The sequence below is a fragment of the Panthera leo genome, chromosome B1 (assembly GCF_018350215.1).
Source record: "Panthera leo isolate Ple1 chromosome B1, P.leo_Ple1_pat1.1, whole genome shotgun sequence".
Lineage (NCBI taxonomy): Eukaryota > Metazoa > Chordata > Mammalia > Carnivora > Felidae > Panthera > Panthera leo.
Window position 1 is genome coordinate 140,758,753 of NC_056682.1, and position 19,809 is coordinate 140,778,561.

A 19,809-nucleotide genomic window follows, 5' to 3' on the forward strand; every position below is an offset into this window, starting at 1 on the left:
TCCCTAGGAGCGAATGTTCTTGTATTAATGATTGTGGTTGCAATTCCATTTAAAATGAGAAATTCACATTAACTCCACAGCAGAGAGATGTGACATGTGCATGCATGTGTGTGTATATATTTTTCTCAATATATAAACACCCCCATGTATAAAAGTTTTCAAACATTTGTTATTCTCACAGTAGATATGTCAGTTCAGTATGAGACCTAAAAATGACGAGGAATTTTGCTAAAAGGAAGAAAAAAGTGTACTGTATATTCTACACGTATTAAGACAAATGTACCCAAACTCCTCAGAACTAGTGATATTAATACCTGTGTACCTTCTAGCAATGCTTAAATGAAGTACCCAAACCTAAAATAAACGAAGCAGAGTGGCCGAATAGTAAGAAAACTGCTCTGCCTGATGAGCAGCAGAGTGGGCTCCACCTTACTATTTTCCGCCAGCAGTATGACGACAATCTATCACTGCTAAACACTAAACAGGGTGGGATCAGAAGGTGTGTCTATCTACAATTCCAAATAATGTCCTTACTGTGCCCACACATACACATACACACACACACACACACACACACACACGCAGGGATGGGGTGGGTCAGTCGGAGAATTACACAATTTCCCAATTGATACTTCTGAATAAATATTGTAGTCAGTTAAATTTTCATCCAGCCTATACCCTTTCCTCCTCTGCCTAATACACCAAGCAACTTATGTGTCTCAGCAGATACATTCTTTAAAGCCATAAAAGCTGATCTTTTTTAACACTAACATTGTGCTGAAGTCATATTAAAATAATTAAGCAAATGGTCCACTTTTAAAACGATTATTCAAAATCAACAAGCATTATTAAAGCTGTTAGGACAGAAGTAACTTTGGCCTCAGATTTTTGCTAGCTTCACAATTTACTTCCCTTAGTGATGTTCAAGTATTACAGGTTTAGTTATGACTATTTTACATACAAAAGAAGCACAGAGGACACCTGATTAATAACAGGAAAATAATTTCAACTTTCCTTCTTTTAAACAAGAATTGGACCATCCCAAACGTTTACTGAATGCTGTGTCCCAGGTATATGTGTTAGGCTCTTTGACATACCTTGGGAGCTCCATTCGCAGAATTCTCATAAGGGAATTACCTGGGCATCACTATGTGGAGTGACCTATATCCTAACGGTAGTGGGAGGACGTGATGGAAAACGGAAAATAACCGAATCCTGTACTCCTTGGGAAAATGCCTTTACTTCGGCACAAAGGAATCTCCCCATTTCTATCCCATCGGGTCCCCTATTGAATCCTGTTGTTTCCTCTGAGCTGTCATCTCAAAAGAGGAAAGTCACTGGGCCGTGATATAATAAACATAAGAATGGAAATATTTTAAACAATGTCACAATTGTTTCCTTAGAATTTATCCAATTTTATAAGCCCAAAGTGTCTACATCAGTGTCCAGATCACTTAAAATTATTCAGTGTATCGAAAAGCAAGTGTAAGCAAGGCCTCAATATCAGACAGAAGTATTTCATGTTTACATCCCAAGGAGACTACATTAATTCATCCACTACCCACTTTTAAATTATGAAACTCATTATGAGGTCTAGCAGAGACCAAGGCCAAAGACTAAAATAGTCAAAGCATACTGTGTACACATCAACCAACAAATTTTCATAAAAAAATTCTTGTTTGATACAAACCTACTGTAGTTCATGAATTTACTATGTGTAATCATCAACTCTTCACTTTTAAAAGAAAGTATCACTTGAGTCTACTTTGTAAAGTTTTGAAAAACATCTACTTGAGCATTTGCATTAGCAGTATTAACCTGAGAATCAGGGGGGAAAAAAAAAGGTGCAAACATAATATTTGCCTTTGGCACAAGGACAAGTAATTGGTGCAGTTGGGGCTCTAAAAATACAACTCTTAAGCAGTAATATAATGCTTGGTCTGCCTCTGCTACATGGAGATTCACATATTGCTTCCCTGTTTGTCCACAAATTTATATCTGATTTAAAAAAGAATAAAAAATGAATATAGTTACATACATACTTTGCTTCCTTCCAAGTTTAGAACTGAGAAAACAGACAAACAGCTCATCCCATTTGGGGTACTAGAATTAACATAAGATTACTCATTTAATTGGGTTCAAAGAAAGCTCATTTAAAATACAGCAATCAAGGAGAGTGCCGGTTAATAAGAGTTTCCACTCCTTTTTGTAAATAGCTTTAACGGTTCTAGAAACTTGTAGATGTTGATAGGGAAGGCCAGTTCATTATAACTTAAAAGAGCTGGAGACACAGGAAGCACAGATACTGTATTCACAGTAATTCATATAGTAATTTCTATCTTCTTAAACAATTTCTATAAAATGTCAAGTTTCTAATTAGGATTTGTGGTGGGGAAAAAAAAAAAAAGGCAATTTGGTAGCTGTGTTCTTTTCACCAGAGACACATCAACTAGCAGAACTGAGAGGCTAGCTCCTCGTCGTCTAATACCATCTAGCCACTTTAAGATCTTGTGTACTAGTGCAGAGGTACTTACAGCAGGATGTGGACGTCCTGCCTATAAGGCTTCATGGGTTTCACTGTTCCATGCACTTCATTAAAACTACTCCACCCTCCCAACCTACCTAGAAAATTGTTGCTCACGACTTGGGGACTATTTGGTGAAGGTGGTAATTTAATAAAGTACATCATTAAATGCAACATGATTTTTACGCTGTAAACGTCTTAAAAACTCAGGGTTTCAGCTACATAATTTTTTCCTCAAGTAAAATTTGACTACAACCCTTGTCCTCACTCCCCATTTTTCCAACAATCTGCTTTATTAGGGACATGACAGTAAAAGTTGTGAACAAGAAGCCATTCAAAAACAATTATCAAGTGTTCCTGAAGTAGGTTTTTTCTCTCTTCTGTATCGTTTTCTTTTACATTTTCCACACATCAGCTACTACTCTTTAGTTTGTGTTCTAGGCTTCTGTATAGATATTCCATTATTAATGGCACTTGTTTTTTTAAAAGGAAACAGTTTTAGGCACAACAGTTACTTCTGGCTCTGCTCTTTGAGAAAGGTGTAAAGACTGAAATTTCTGCTCTCTCCAGATAATAACTTTCCAATTCTTGAGGAGAACCAGAGTTTGTTTTTACTGTGTGGAAATCAGAAGAGACCTTTAAAAAATCCACAAATGCAACCTATGTATGTACAAATAACCTTAGTTTTAAATGCTGGATCCTGACATGAGCCTGGGAAATGAACACACAAGTGACATCCTGTTATAAAAATAATGCCACCCCTTTCCAGTCCCTTTTCAGTGGCTCCACAACTGGAAAGGCGGCACGTTCTTCCCCTGGATGTCTGTGCAGTCACGTCTGGTGGCCAAAACCTGGGGTAGAGCTAACAGTTGAGCTCCTCCTTCTCCTGTGTGGAAGAGATGGGAAGTCACTACCCTGTGGAGATGCTTCCTTTTACTATTTGGTTTATTTAAAAATCACCTATTCTGATTGACCTGTAAGAATGAATGATATAAAGAGCTATACAAATAAATTTTCTTTCCAATTCATAAAACTATTCATACTTTTTTGAAACAGGAGTTAATGACAAGAGTCCGTCGGAAGTATCTACTGTTTAGAAGGAAATGGAGCAGCACCAAAGGGGTCTAATTCAACTGACTGGGACTGTTGGGACTGATGTGAAGCGATGCTTTGCACCACAAGTTCTGTAAAGGGCACGGCACCAAAATCATCCATTTTCAACGCGTCTGCACTATGGAATGAGCCATGCAGAGAACTCGGTCGTGGCCGCCCAGGCAGGACGGGGTTGTGGTCGGCACAGATGTCACTCAGGCCCTGATGTGGAGGGTGCCATGGCAGATCTGGAGGATGGAAGGGCTTGGCACCAAAGGGGTCCAACAGATTCTCCTCGGGTTGCAGGCCGTTCCCTCTGTCTCTCCCATCGGTCAGTGCAACACTAATGTTCTCCTTGGAGTCCGAGATGGTTAAAAATTCATTGCTGCTTTGAGAGTCTCGGCGGCCCACCTTTTTGTGCCTGCGAGCCCTCTCTGGAGTGCGGTAGGTAGGCTTCACAGTCTTCTTTGTGCTGGTTGGCGTGCCATGATGCCGCTTCCCGTTACTTTTGGACAGATCCTGCTTGGTGCGCCTTTGGCGAGAAGACAGTTTCTGTAAGCTCCGCTGCTTGACTTTCTGCTGTTGACTCCCAGTTATTTCCTCAAAGGGCACAAGCCCAAAAAGGTCCTCGCTGCTGTCACTTTTACTTGTTGATGTGGGAAAAGGCTGAAATGGAGTGGAGCCAAATATATCTACACTTTTGGGGCCACCAGGGAGAGCATGTGCCTCAGGACCCACTCCATGGCAGTCTTGTACACTGACCTTCTTGCTAAAGGGTGCCTTTGTGAATACGTCAAATTCCTCCTGCTCTAGACCCACAGCAGGACACAGGGTCTGCTGACAGAAGTTCTTTTCATTCTCTCCTTGGTGAGGCTGCTGAGGACGCACCGCGAAGAAGGGGACAGCGCCGAACACATCAAATTCCAGTTTGGGAGCCTCCACTCCAACATCGGAGGGTAATCGGGTTGGGGTGAGAAGTGTGTCGGTGGGACCTGGTGCTGATCCACTGCCAGATTTGTCTCTGTAGACAGGGCTCACGTCACTGTACTTTACTTTGGCCTGCTCATAATCAGAATCAGAGCTATGTTTCTCTTCTTCCTCGTCTTCAGAATCCATGAGGAGAGGCCTGTGGCCCAGATTTTCTGGTTCAGTATCATCGTCATTAAAATCTCCCTGCTCTCCCTGAAGAACTTCCTCATCCTCCTGTTCCTCCTCTTCACTGCTCTTGGGAGAAGGAGGATCTGACTCAAAATCACTTTCAGACTCATCATTCCGCTTTTGCACTTGACCCTGTACCAGTGAATTCTCTGAGGTTTTCTTTCCAGTCCGGTGATCTTTAGATACTGGACTTGCTTTTCTATTCTTGATAGGGTTTGCAGAACTATTTTCTTGATTCGTAGATGAATGTTCAGTTTTCTTTTCCGGAGAACCTGCAGGTTCAAAGAAAAATTATTATAGCTTTCTAGTACATTTCAAGAACCATTTGCACTGAACAGTATGCACTAACACGAGGCATTACAAATCCCTCATACCAGTTCGCTTAGAGGAAGAAATAGCATCAATGCTTTGGTCATTAGGCTTAGGGAATGTACTTGTCCTCAACTAGATGGTTAAGTCCTCTAGTACAGAGAGATTTCCTGGTCTCTGTACCCTACACACCACCTACTCATAGGCCCTCAATGCCAGCTAAGTTTTAGTTACAGTACCCAAAGAGGACTCTGAATATAGAACACAGACCAATTTTCTTCACCTTCAAAATAAGATTATTCAATGAATCGCCTCTACTCAGAATCCCACATTTACCTGCTTGTATTTCTACTCCATTATAAAATTTTCCCAAAAAAGATCAACAAGCATGAATAGCTTGTCTGCTCAGTTAGATGTTTCACTGGAATTTTTTAAATTAGCATTCTGGTTTCCTTATAAACGAGTATCTTATTAGATAGGCTAACATGAGTGCATCCCCACAATCTGATCAAAGCCAAGGACTGGGTACTGAACTGAGTGAGAGTGTACCAAGGACACCTGCCTTCTCAAGATGACCTATATTCCTTTAACTATCATATCTTTACTACTAAACATTACATTAAAAGCATGCTATCTTAAAAAAAAAAAAAAACTATCAGTATGTTCACTGTATGACGGGTAGTGAAACTGCATCAAATAAATATAGTGCTTTACAATTTCAATGTCTGGTATATAACAAAGAGTGTATTTGTTACATGAAAATATAATGCCCTCCCAATACAGTAGTGTATTTAATGGATTTTCCAGAGGGAGGGATCAATCTGAACTGATGCAACCACATAACCAATCATCCCTTCCCTTCCTTTGACTAAGATCAGATATTTTCAAAATAATTAGGGTTGGAAGTATAGTCTGTAGCCAAGAAAACTAAAGAGCTTACAATGGAAGGACCATTACTCTCCTGTTACTAACATGGTCCCTATGGTATATGACACCTCTGAGTTCTTACCTTCTCTTTGAAAGTCAGCACCGTTGTCTTCCCACCTCTCTAACTGTTCCTTCTTGGTCATAGTTGTAGAGACTTCTCTTTCACTAACATCTCTGTATACATGTATGTTCCCCAGGATTCTGTCCTCGGCTTTTTTCCTCTGCGTGTCTTCCCATGGTCTTAAATAGTTGTATGTTAATTGCCACATACACCATCATGACTGAATCTCTAATAGTGACCATGAATACTGAGTCCTCTAATAGTTAGGAATATGTATCGTACCATTACTTCAAATTCAATAATTCAAAAGAGATATCTTTCCTCTTAAAATGTGCTCCTCACCCTTCCCTCTGAATTAATGAACAATACTTCTGTCAACTAGTTCTGCAAATCAGCAGAAATCTGGAAATCATCTTCCTTCCTCACCAGTGTAAATTCTCTTGTATCTGTTCCTTCCTCTTCCTCTGCCAGTTGTCTATTTCATTTCCTCTATCCTTGTCTGTCTGTCTCCAGTACCATGTCCATCAGACCACTCCTCTCCAGTGCCACCAGAATGACTTTTCTGAAACATTACATAGCTCAGCTTAAAACTGTTCAGGGGCTCTCTGAAGTCCCAACCCTTAGCCCAGCACAGGGTGTCCTTCTCAATCTGGATTCTGTCCTACCACATCGTTAGCCTCAGACCCTGATGTATTCTTCATGGGTATTCTTCATTATTGCCACACCCAGCTTGTCCCTACTCAAACTCAGGAACAGATTCAAATTTTTAAAAAGTTTTTGAGATATCTTGCTATCCAGCCTCTTAATGTTTGCTATCAGAAACTGCGGAACCTAATAGATTTGGGTTTCCTGCTGTTTTAATATCTCATACAACCTCTTGGTAAAAACATCCTTCTAGTTTCCTGCTCCTATCTGACTTGCCTAGTGGTCCTGGCTATATTCCATGCCAGAGCCCTTCAAAGACACCCCTTGAAAAATACCCATATTTGGGGGTCCTAATGAACTCAGTACAAGCCTAAACTGTAGCAGCTACTGTACTGTATTATAATTATTGGTTTACTTGTCTGTTTTCCCTACTTGATTATGAGCTCTTAGACACAGTCCTATTTATCATTTACCTCATTTATCATTCCTTTCTACCCTAGCAAGTGTTGAATCAATATTTGTCAAATGAAACAATAAGTGACTACTCTGAGCTCATAGCTATAGACACATACTCAGTATACTCAGAATACAATAAAGAAAGTAACATAAAAAAATGAACTCTTTACATTCAGTCACTGCATTTTTAATTTAACAATACATTTTTATAGGGCACTTTCCTACATGCTATATGCTGATCATACATTAATGAATAAAGTAAGTACAGTCTCTGCCTTCAAGAGTTTATAATCAAGTGTGGGAGACAGAGTATAAATAAACAAACTGTGACGGGCTCTCTGAAATAACAGAGCAGTGGTGCAAGTCATGGGGAGGGGGGAGGGGGGAGGGGGGAGGGATACATAAACCTACAGTCAGCAAAGGCTTCCCCTAAGGAGGATGGTTAGGACTGAACTGAAAATGAGCCAGCTATGCAAAGGACAGGCAAAAAGCTGCTCCAAGGAAAAGCTATGGCATGTGTGAAGGCCAATGCAGAAAGAAGTTGGCATGTTTGGGGAACTGAAAATAGGTCAGTGTAGCTGGAGTACAGTGGCAAGACTACCATACAAGATGAGGTAGGAAAGAGAGGGGAAGGACCAACCTGTGAACGTCCCTTTAAGGCCATTATAAGGAGTCTGGATTTTGTGCTAAGTTCAGTGTGTAATGGGGAAGCCATTACAAGGCTTTATTTAAAATGGGTGTCATGTTCAGATTTATATTTGAAACATAACTGACCACTGGGTAGAAAAAAAAGGCTGAAGAGAGAGGTATAAAAGTGAGGAGATCAGGGAAGAGGAAACTATAGAAATAAAGCCAGAGATTCTGGTGGCCTGGATGACAGTGGGGGCCGGGCAAGTAGAAGTGAAGAATTAGAGATTGAGGAGGGAAACTCTGGAAGGATGGTAGCGCCATTAATGCAGACAGAAGAGTGAGTAAAGAATAAGTTGGAAAGTAGAGGAAGATTTCAAGAATTTAGTTTTGGGGCGCCTGGGTGGCTCAGTCGGTTGAGTGTCCGACTTCGGCTCAGGTCATGATCTCGCGGTTCGTGAGTTCGAGCCCCGCATCGGGGTCTGTGCTGATAGCTCAGAGCCTGGAGCCTGCTTCGGATTCTGTGTCTTCCTCTCTCTCTACCCCTCCCCCACTCATGCTCTGTCCCTGTCTCAGAAATAAATAAACATTAAATTTTTTTTTTTTTTAATTTAGTTTTGAACACAAAGTTTGAGTTACCTGTGAAGCATTTAAGTACAATGGTTAGTTTTTGACTGGAGACGAGATTTGGGAGTCCTCACCTCCAGAGGGGTAAGTAGAGAGGGTTACAAGTCTGAAGGAAATCATTTAGGAAGTGAGTACAAAGCAGGAAAAGGGGACCCAACACTGAGCCCTCAGGTCTAATACATTTGGAGGTAAGCAGAGGAACCTACAAAGCTACATGCAGAGTACGGAGAGAAGGACCAGATGAGCGCAATGTCACAGAAGCCAAGAGAGGAGTGCTTCCGGAGACAGAGTAGACAACTGGGCTGGGTGAGGCAGAGAGCTGCAATGAACTGAGGACAGACAAAGGCCACTGGCTCTGGCTGGCACATGCAGTTTGTCGGCAACCTTGAAGTGAGGAGTAGGGCTGAGGAGGAGGGGGAAAGAAGACACGGAGAATTCCATCAGGTTCTACTTAAGTATAATAATCTTCATCCATTATTCATCTGCCAGTTCTGTGTAACAAGCCAAGAGCTAAATGTTGTATCTTTACAAATTTATAATAGGCTTATCTTAGATCCTAAGAGATTAAAACCAAATCAAATGCAGATTCTCAAGTTTGACTTCTCCTCCATACAGCTTACTTCTGACATTAAAAACAAAGATTACTTTTAGATTAGCTGTAGAATTCATTTTCATGAATTTTTATTCAAAAGCAAAAAATGTAACAGCAAAGATTTATAATCATTCCTCGCTTTGGGACAGTTCCTCTAAGATACAGTTTAACTTACTACCTCAAGCTCCTTACCCATCCAGAGAGAGCCATAATGTGTACCCCCTCATGCCTGCTCATGGACACCTCCAGCAACACTCCAGAATGCTTCCTAAAGTATATTCTGCAGAACATTATTCCTATAATAAGAACTAAACAGCTCTGCGGTCTTAGGTACCTGAGTTTATAAAATGCTACACTATATAATGTGCCTCCACTTGGAAAATGCTCATTAAGGGTGCTGATAAGTCCTACACAAAAGAATCTGCTTAATCTTATGAAACCAGGATTTCCCAAAGTTGCTTCACTACAAACACCTGTATTCACAAGTAACGCTATTAACTTCATAATTTTGCAAAATGCACTCTGGGAAAATACTACTTCTACAATTTCTCTGGGAAATTCCATTTCTAGGGCACAGAGTGTCATTCCTAAAGATTTTCTGGAAAATTTAACAAGGACAATTTACAAAATTTAAAAGGACAAAGTCCTTTGACCTTTTTTTGGGCAGTTTATTTATTTTTGAGAGAGAGAGAAAGAGAACGCACGAGTGGGGGAGGGACAGAGAAACAGAGACGGAGACACAGAGTCTGAGCTGTCAGCACAGAGCCTGACGCAGGGCTTGAAGCCACAAACCGTGAGATCAAGACCTGAGCCAAAGTCAGATGTCCAACCGACTGAGCCACCCAGGCGCCCCAACTTTATTTTTGCTATTCCTCTATTTTAATCCCAGTCTTCTAAATTAACTGTTTTCCTTTACCCAATTGGCCACTAGTGCTTTCCAAAACACAACTGTCACTTCCTACTCATTCTGTCTGCACTGTCTGCTTCTCAAAGTTGTATTCACAGAGATACAGATTTCTTGGTAATAAAGTGCTATATACAGGTCTATTTTTTAGATTGTCAGTGTGAATATAAATTTGTGGGGCTTTTCATTTACCATTTTAAATGCATCTTTACAGGTATCAATATAGTCACTACTAATTCTGAAGCATAAAATATTGTATAGAGAACATTTTAAGATTTAACATTTACCTATGGAACTTTTGGGTTGTTTCTAGCTTTTCAGCATTTCAAACAGAACCATGATCATGCACTTTTTCCTTGAGAGGGGAAAAAAAAAAAGACATTCTCCTCTCAATTTCACTTTATGGATTTACTGTTACTCCCTCATTATACATAATCAATACACAACTAATAAAGTTAACCCAGTGACAATCTCTGACAAGATCATAGCTAAATACTCTAGTCTGTACCCTCACACATGAGAAAATATATAAATTATCATATTACAAGAGAATAATATGACAACAATAGGTTCTTCTTCTTAGGACTGTTGTAAAGAAAAGACTGAAGAATGCCCAACACAAAATGAACACTCCATAGTAAACTATCATCACCACCTCCAGAACAAGGCTACACTCAATTACCTCATCCACCACATTCCAACCTTCTAGCATCTTTTCTGGACTCAGTGCTTGACAGTGAAACTAAAACACCAGGGAGGTGGAGACAAGTGCAATTCTATGGCTAATTCAAGAAGAGTTAAGGCCCACTTTAGAAATGGCCAGAAAAGGGGCACCTGACTGGCACCTGACTGGCTTAGTGGGGAGAGCACATGACTCTTGATCTCAGGGTCATGAGTTCAACCCCCACACCAGGTGTAGAGATTACTTTTAAAAAAATGGCCAAAAAAAATAAGGCAAACTAATGTATATCCACACACAAGGGTGCATACCGAATCCTGGAAACCATATCCCTGATTTTTAAATAGCTGTAGTTGGGTACATAATATAAGAATTTGAAAAAACTGCTTTCAAAAAGACCAAGAAAAGTCACACACAACGATCTACGTATACCATCTTTGTGGTTTCAGATTACATCCCTGAAGAGTATGGGCAACTGGGGAAGTTTTCTGTTATAAACAGACTGATTTTATTTCTTTACTGGTCTCCCCTTTATAATACTAAAAATAAACAAGGATATTTATCCAAATTCCTTTTTCTCCCACATTCTCACAAGAGAATCATATGCAGCATACTAAGAGCAACGTAAATGTTAAGCATCATAAAAACACAATTTAAACACATGCGGTCATCTTCCCCCAGCACCACCTACTCAGGAAAAGTTAAATTCCAGGCTGGAAGTTACAGCAATCCTAAATAAGGCTTTCTGCAGTAAAACTGACCTACTTCATCGTCCCCTCTTCACTGTGAAACTATACACGAACTGAGAAAGAAATGGGAATTATAAAAAATTAAAAATTATTTCAATATATTCTAAGGATTTAGTCCTACTCCATAGGCACAAAAGACAGTGAAAATAATTACTACCAGCTGTAAAGTTGGTTATCAACTGTACAATATATAATACTTTAAAATGTGACTTCATAGCTAAGTGCCATCAACTGTTAAAATCTATTTCTTTGCCTAAACATATTCTTGTAATTAAACAAAAAGAATTCAGATATTCCTACTGTTTGCTCCCAAGGCCAGATTGCATCTTCCAGTAACAATATTCCACATGTGATTCCAGCAATATTCCAGCAAATATTCCACATGTGATTTACTATGAAACTTAAATCGGGATTATTTCACTGCTTAATTTCCCAAAAGCATAGCCTAAATATGTTTCCTTATAATTCAATATATCCTAAGTCCTAATAATCCCTATATTTGTAGAGATGTGTATTATTAACATAAAAAAAATGGCTGTTTTTCAAGTGGGTGGAAGGGGAGCTATAGTATTTAGAATAAGCACTAGGAACATGTAGTTAAAGCATAAACAAATCTCTAATATGTGCCCAGGATCATACCTAAGTTACCTTTTTCTATTAATTGATTTTGGTAAAATACTGTAAATTTTCTCAAAAGAGAACATTGACCAACCTTTATTTTTGGCTCTAAGTAGGGCTTTCTTCTCAAGCTAAAAAAAGTAGAATATTTTGATGGCTTCTGGTCAGGATATTATTTCTGCTTTGTGTCTTTGAAATACAAACTATAAAAATTACAGCTTTTTGAGTGATCCTTATCTTTTGAGGTTGGTCTGATTGCTGCAAACAGCCAGAATCCAATCAGAGCCAAATCCTGAAAATGAAGGGAATGACTAAGATGGTGTAGATCTGGATACATTATTAAGAACAGCCATAAAGGGTTATGAAGTCTTAAATTCTCTTGTATGTCACATAAATGGTCTCTCAGGGAAATTCCAAGTAAAGTGTTGGGAAAAAAAGTTACAACAATGGAAATCACTAAAGTGTCAAGAGAATTAGTACTTATTTACATGCAAAATTCTGCTGATTAAAGTTATTCTCACTCGCTACTATACATCATATACAATTTTAAGATAATAGTTCAGAGCTAACTAAAACAGTGCTTCAATTATTCAGTACTGTCTGTAAAAAGCATTTACTAAATATCTAAATACCAAATGGACCATTTGGTAACTATTTACATAAAAATATATAGCATACTTCCCTTCCTTCACTGGCAGAGGATACGAAATGAAAGTGTCCTTTGATGACTTGGAATCCTGCATTCCTGTCTAACTCTCCATCTGTAAAGTAGGGAAAGCAATCGTACTTGCTTCGGAGAGTTGCAGCAAGGATTAAAGTGCGAACACAGGTGAAGTGCGTACAACACCACTGGCACGTTGTACGTACTCAGTAAAGGGCTGGATTACTATTGCTCATGTAGAACGCCATCATTTTATGATTATTTATGGGGCCTGCCATATGCTTCCACTGGTACTGAGAAATTAATCAGAGAGGATGGTAACTAATACCATCAAGTGCACAAATGCTGTGCCAAGGGTTTTTCATAGTCTCTCTTAACGCCCCACCATTAGGCTCCCACAACAAAAATATGCTTTTGTAAGGCTTGCTATGATCTTTCCCCTTCAACCTTATTAACTACATCTTCAGAAATGTTCCCTTGATCTCTCCATGTCAGGTCATTGTCACAACTTCCTACCATTTCAAAGATATTATTACTATCCAGTGCTCATGACTTGGCTTTTCCCTTTTCTCTTTCCATTTCTTTCTTTTGGTGACCTTAATCCTATTTCATAGCTTCAACTATATCTTAAAACAAAAAACAAGAAGGGATTTTTAGAGATGTAGTCTTTTTATACATGATGAATCTGAAATGAGGAAAAAGTTGAATAACTTGCCAAGTTTAAGGCTATACACATGAAGGCCATATTGACTTCTCTGCTGATGACACTAGCTTAAAACTCTCATCTGTAAATTCCTCAAACTACCAGTAGAATATCATCACCAGCAAATATTCAATATAGCTTATAATAAACCCCCGACAAAATACAACCACAGACTTGTCTTGAATTTCTTTTGCATCTCTTTTACAAAGCTATGTCTAAGAAGTAAAGAAAGAAAAAAAAAGCACCATACTGTTTCTACTTCAGCAAACAGTGTTTTGTTGAACTGTACAGTAGGTATCTTGTGTTGAGTATTTTACAGTCTGTAGGTTTAAGTTCTAGAAATACTATAAGACTTTATCACCAAATGAATGAATACTCAACTTTACAACATGCACAAAAGATAAACATCTAAAAAAGCCTCAATTTCATCATCTACAAAATAAGAACAATGGAACTTACCTGACAGAGCTAAACATTAAATAATATTCATTTTATTTAGTAAAAGCTCATTAAATATTAGGGCGTGTGTGTGTGTGTGTGTGTGTGTGTGTGTGTGTGTGAAGAGAGAGATTACATTAGATTACTAAAGTAATGAACTCATTCATCAAGGTACTGTATGGCATACAAAGATAAATAAAGCAATTCCTGGCTTCAAGAAGCTTATCATTCACTTTAACAGTTGTGAAACTCACCTACTAATCCTGATTCTAGTGATCTGGAAAATGAGTAACCTGGTAAAAACAACTGGGAGTTCTAAAGAACAGGACTAACTCACCAAATGAACTTAAGAACATGAATTAATTATCCATTCCATGCTTGAGTTTTTATAAAAAGAAATTTCCAGATGTTAAAATTTCAAAGACATAGTCTTGCACAGTCCAAGAGAAGATTTCAAACTCAAAAGCTAAAATTTGTAGTCAGTTTTAATATTTTCACGTATTTGTTATGGTATCCTATTTTAAAGAAATATTGCAAATAAAGTATTCTTGAATCACATAAATGAACCTTCATAAACGTTATCAAAAAATTCAAAATATTTAGAAAATGTCAAAAAATGTGTAGAGGGGGCATGTCTGCATCATACTATTCATATTATCACTCTTCTAATCAGGTTTCCATCTTTCAGAGGACAGCTTTTAGTTATAAAACAGGTGGTACATTTTTAATCATATAAGAAGCTTCCAGTTTCAAGGAAATTTTATTTTGATGTTCTTTCCTTTGCTATCAGATTATAGAGGATGAATGGCTTGAAACTGCTATTGTAATTACATGCCTTCTGTTGTCTCATCACTTCGGGTACAAGGGAGGGGCTATAAGACTTTAAAGCTCACTTTGAATTGGTAGCACACTGCCTGCCATCATTTCCTACCAATGTGCCATTCCAGGCCCAAGGATTAGTGGATTAGAAGGCTTTATCAAAATCTGTATTGTTTCTCTGAAGACAGGCCAAGTGACAAGGCTTGAGTATAAAAAGAGAATCATGCTAGTTGTGAACTGTGGCTAGTATTTCCCAGCCAGATTAAAAATGCTGTAAAACTGACATTTCTATTATGTTAGTGATATTGTAAATTGCTATTTAAAACAAGCCACTTACCATTTTTATTTGTTCGGCTGCTATTTACAGAAGAGAGTTTAGAAGCAGACAGAGCTGGATTCCTACTTATAAACTATCTGACCTTAAGCAGATCATTGATGCTCTGAGCCTGTCTCCACTATATGTATGAAAGAGAATTCAATAAATGGTAGCCATTATTGCTGACATCCTGAAACAACAAAATTCTTGATCTTCTAGAATTACCTACTAGAATCTAAAAATATAAGAAATACCTGCATATCATCACTTATAAAATGACCTAGCATTTGAACTGACAATCTGTTAATAGTTTATGTCCCAAGAAATATTTGCTATAAATAATGTGGCTTTCCCAACCCTAAACTCAGTTTAACCTCCTATTAGATAATGAGAACCATGAGGTAGATCTGAGATTTGGAAGACTAAGTTCACCAAACCTAATTAAAAATGCAATGCAATGTAAGAAATCTAAAATTTCAGTGACTTAATTAATATAGCCTATATGTCAACAAAATTCTTCAAATACTATATATTTCAGAAGTTGTATTTATTAAAATTAGGCAGTCCACACTTTAATTCACAGAGCCACACGTCCTTTTTTGGTATACAGACTAACTAAAATGATGCCTTAGGGAGGAGCGCCTAGGTGGCTCAGTCGGTTGAGTGTCTGACTTCAGCTCAGGTCATGATCTCACAGTCTGTGAGTTCGAGCCCCGTGTTGGGCTCTGTGCTGACAGTTCAGAGCCTGGAGCCTGCTTCGGATTCTGTGTCTCCCTCTCTCTCTGCCCCTCCCCCACTCGTGCTCTGTCTCTCTTTCTCTCTGTCAAAAATAAACACTAAAAAAAAAAAAAAAAGTTAAAAAAAAATGATGCCTCAGGGAGATGGATGGGTGTGTGGGTTTGAGAGGGAAATGAATACTATGCTTTGAATATGATTTTTATGAGTACACTATAGTGAATACTGGTAATTAATGCTTTAATAAAAACAGAAATAGCACGATTGAAACAGCTCTTGGTAGTGAAAAGTTTCACAGATTCTACACTATATTTAAAGGTACCAGTAGTTAAGAGAATACTAGTTTACTATTACTGGAACTCTGTACTACTACTAGCTGGATAGCAGCTACAACTTATTTAACACTAAGATTTTGACTTTTGGTAAGTAGTAAAAATATTATTTAATAACACTACCAACAACAGCCACAATAGCAACAACACTGAGAATGTGCTTTGTATAACATTCTCTTCTTTAATTCTTTCAATAATCTCATCAAGTAGCCACTATTATCCCCAGGGTTTTTTTTTAATGTTTTTTAATGTTTGTTTATTTTTGAGAGAGAGAGATATGAGTATGAACAGGGAGGGGCAAAGAGAGAGGGACACACAGAATCTGAAACAGGCTCCAGGCTCTGAGCTGTCAGCACAGAGCCCGACGTGGGGCTAGAACCCACGAACCGGGAGATCATGACCTGAGCTGAAGTTGGATGCCCCACCCAACTGAGCCACCCAGGCACCCCTTTATTATCCCCAGTTTAAGATACAGACCCCCTCCAAGAAATGAGGCAACACCCAATATCACATGGTTAATCTGTAATAGAACTAACATTTATACCTAGAACTTTTTAAATTATAATTATGATATACCACACTACTAATAGTTTAGTAACCTGACATAAAAAGTAAATATAATTCCATAATTAAAATATCAACTTATGGAAGAAGATATTATCCTTATACACAGCACCAAACATATTCTTGAAATAATTATTTGACCTCTGCATAAATTGATATTTATAAAATTTAATTTGGCCCATAAGGAAATGTTTAAAAAGAAAAAGAAAAGCTAGATTTCAATCATTTCAGAATGGTCTATCAAAATGTTATCTTAAGCTTCCAAAAAGTCTGAAAGCATAAACTAAGGCGCCAAATCAGAAAGATGTATCTATGTGAACAAACTAAGGGAGGCCAACTGACTGTACCAGATCTGTAATACATGCAGCTATTTAAAAAATAGGGGCAAAAAGGGTATTTTGGACTCTAAATAATAAAGGGTAGGGGCATAGAGAATATTCCTCTAGTTGAAGCCTTTTTTTTTTTTTTTTTAAGCTGGAATACAATGAAGCAATGCCTCAAAAAGTCATAGGGAAAATTACGTCCAACAATTTATATTTACCCAGCCAAATTATCAGCGAAGTGCTTGTGCAGAAAAAAATATATTTTTAGGCAGCAAAGTTTAAAACTTTTCCTCCCATGCATACTTTCTCAAGAAACTAGTAGAGGAGTTGCTCTACCAACAAAGAAAGAAGAGAGAGGAGACCCAGGAATGCCCAGAAGTCTGGTGAGTAGAAGAAAATACTAGGATGGTAAGTTATAGGAAGCAACCAATTCAGATTGCAGAGCTCCATGAGAGGTAACCAGGTAAAAATGAAAATGGTAGCCACCTTAAAATGGGAAGAAATTCATATTTCTAAATGGAGATGAATCGATGACAGGGTACATAAAACAATAAAGAAATAAAAACAGAAATTTTTATAAACGTAATTATAATTAACTCTAGAAAAAACAAAAACCGCATAGAAGAAAGGAAATGTAATCATGGTACACTGGAACATTGGTAACAAATATTTACATATTCAAAAAATGTACACATTGAACACTGACAACCAACAACTTTGTCAAAGCTGTACTGGAAGGCTAGGGTAGGGGGAACAAAACGTGCATGTGATTGTGTGTGTTTGGGGGGAGGGTAGAGTAGGGTTTTAGGAAGTCCACACATACTATCTAAAATTGGAGGTAAAAAGTAAGAAATAGCAGAGTAAGTATGATATACTAAAATACCAGAAGTGAAAAAATTATCTCTGAGGAGTCTGAACAGGAAAATGGGACAGGGACACAGCAGACAAGAGAAGTGAATTTTTTTTTTCATTATAAACCTTGTTAAATCCAACTTTTTAAAGTAGTGGTAGCATTTATAGCCTTTATAGCAAAGATCATTTTTTTTTTGTTTTGTTTTTGTTTTTTGTTTTTTTTTTAATTTTTTTTTTCAACGTTTTTTATTTATTTTTGGGACAGAGAGAGACAGAGCATGAACGGGGGAGGGTCAGAGAGAGAGGGAGACACAGAATCGGAAACAGGCTCCAGGCTCCGAGCCATCAACCCAGAGCCTGACGCGGGGCTCGAACTCACGGACCGCGAGATCGTGACCTGGCTGAAGTCGGACGCTTAACCGACTGCGCCACCCAGGCGCCCCACAAAGATCATTTTTTAAGATCACTATCTTAATACTTAGGAGTCTGAATTTTCAGGAATAGCCTGAATTTTTTCATACATCCAATGAATATTATTAGATAATTACTGGGTTGGCTACTAGGCAGGATTCAAAGATATAGACAACTCATTTTACCCACCCCTTGATAAGCTTATAACATAACAGAGGAATTAAATGCCCACAGTGAAAAGAAAACAAAATAACAACAGCAGCAATCAAGCTCAAATCTGTGAGCATATTTCTAACGAAAAAAATCCTAGGCCAACCCCAAAATAAGGGTGCCCAGGGAAAAGACAAACTACTGGGGCTTACTCTAGTCCCTGATTCTAGTCCATTTCACCAGGTTTCTTTCAGAAGCTCTTAAAGAAAAAAGAAGTTGCCCAGCTACGTGCAAACCTGAAAGGGATTACAGAACTCCTTCTAGGGTGTGGAAAAGAGCTAACAGTACTGAAACCATTTCTACCACAAACAGATTAAGACCTAGGTTCTTGACAGCTTGTAATGACCATTTTGAGATATTATAATGTGTTTGGAAAGAGTAACAACATCTTTATGACCTAGGGTATCTGGGGTGTGAGGGAGTACATATGTGCATGTTAAGTAGAAACTATAAACTGTCTTCCCCAATTAATGTCATGTCATTCATTAAAAAGGTAATTTGAAAGAAACAGAAACTGGATATGGACTGTTTTCTAAATGTCACAGAGTAAAACAGAGAACATAAAACATAAAAGTATGTAGAAACTCCTAATTATTGTGCTGCATGTTCTGGAAAACCAAATCTAAATGTTGAAAGGTATTAACACCACCTCAATATATTCATCAGAAATCCTGAACACCTATTTCTTATTAAACTTACAATTAAAATTTTTCTTTTGTTTATAAGGTGTTTCTTTTGTTGTTGTTCTCACTTGTGTGCACGTTTAAATTTTTTTTATGTTTATTCATTTTTGAAAGACATAGAGCACAAGCAGGGGTGGGGCGGAGAGAGAGGGGGACACAGAATCTGAAGCAGGCTCCAGGCTCTGAGCTGTCAGCACAGAGCCCGATGTGGGGCTTGAACTCACGAACCGCGAGATCATGACCTGAGCCAAAGTCAGATGCTCAACTGACTGAGCCACCCAGGCGCCCCACTTGTGTGCATATTTAAATGTTTAAATGGTAGCAATGATGTTATTACATATATGTAACTTGCCTGAGTGAAAAATACAAGGAAAAGAATGCAAGAACATGGCTGACAGTTACCTTGAATATAGTAAACAAAACCTTTACCTTCTAAGAAGGCATTATTTCTTCTAATATATTTCTCGTTTCTATCATCAAACTCTTTTTTTTTTTCCACTATGAACACACACACAAATCCATTTATGCCAAAGTGGGATCTTATTCTATCCTAGTATCTTCGACAGTGTTAACTGGGGAATTACTTGGAAAATATTACTACAGATATTTATTGCTGGCAATAACAGTATTTAAATTCTAAATTAAAATTAAAGGAAAAAAGAAGAAAAGAGTAATTTGTCACCAAATTACTGTGACAAGTACAAAATCAGTAATACTTTTTAAACACAGCTAAAAAAAAAAAAAAGCACGTATAAACTTAGGAAAACACAGGATTTTTAAGCAAAAGCGGAGTA

The 19,809-nt window shown here is 38.0% G+C and overlaps 2 protein-coding genes across 7 annotated transcripts in view; one reads left to right on the plus strand and one right to left on the minus strand.

Moving 5' to 3' along the window:
• PAQR3 (progestin and adipoQ receptor family member 3) overlaps nt 1–4,015 on the plus strand; it is a 27,794-nt gene extending 23,779 nt beyond the window's left edge. For all 3 annotated transcript variants that reach the window (XR_006201877.1, XR_006201876.1, XR_006201878.1), the window contains exon 8: nt 3,581–4,015. The gene's annotated coding sequence lies outside the window, so the exon portion shown is untranslated. The remainder of the gene's footprint in view (nt 1–3,580) is intronic.
• The window catches only part of BMP2K (BMP2 inducible kinase), a 129,215-nt gene continuing 110,215 nt past the window's right edge, over nt 810–19,809 (minus strand). For all 4 annotated transcript variants that reach the window (XM_042936111.1, XM_042936109.1, XM_042936110.1 and 1 more), the window contains one exon: nt 810–5,046. In XM_042936111.1, the coding sequence (XP_042792045.1) occupies nt 3,611–5,046 (1,436 nt within the window). In that variant the 3' untranslated portion in view covers nt 810–3,610. The remainder of the gene's footprint in view (nt 5,047–19,809) is intronic.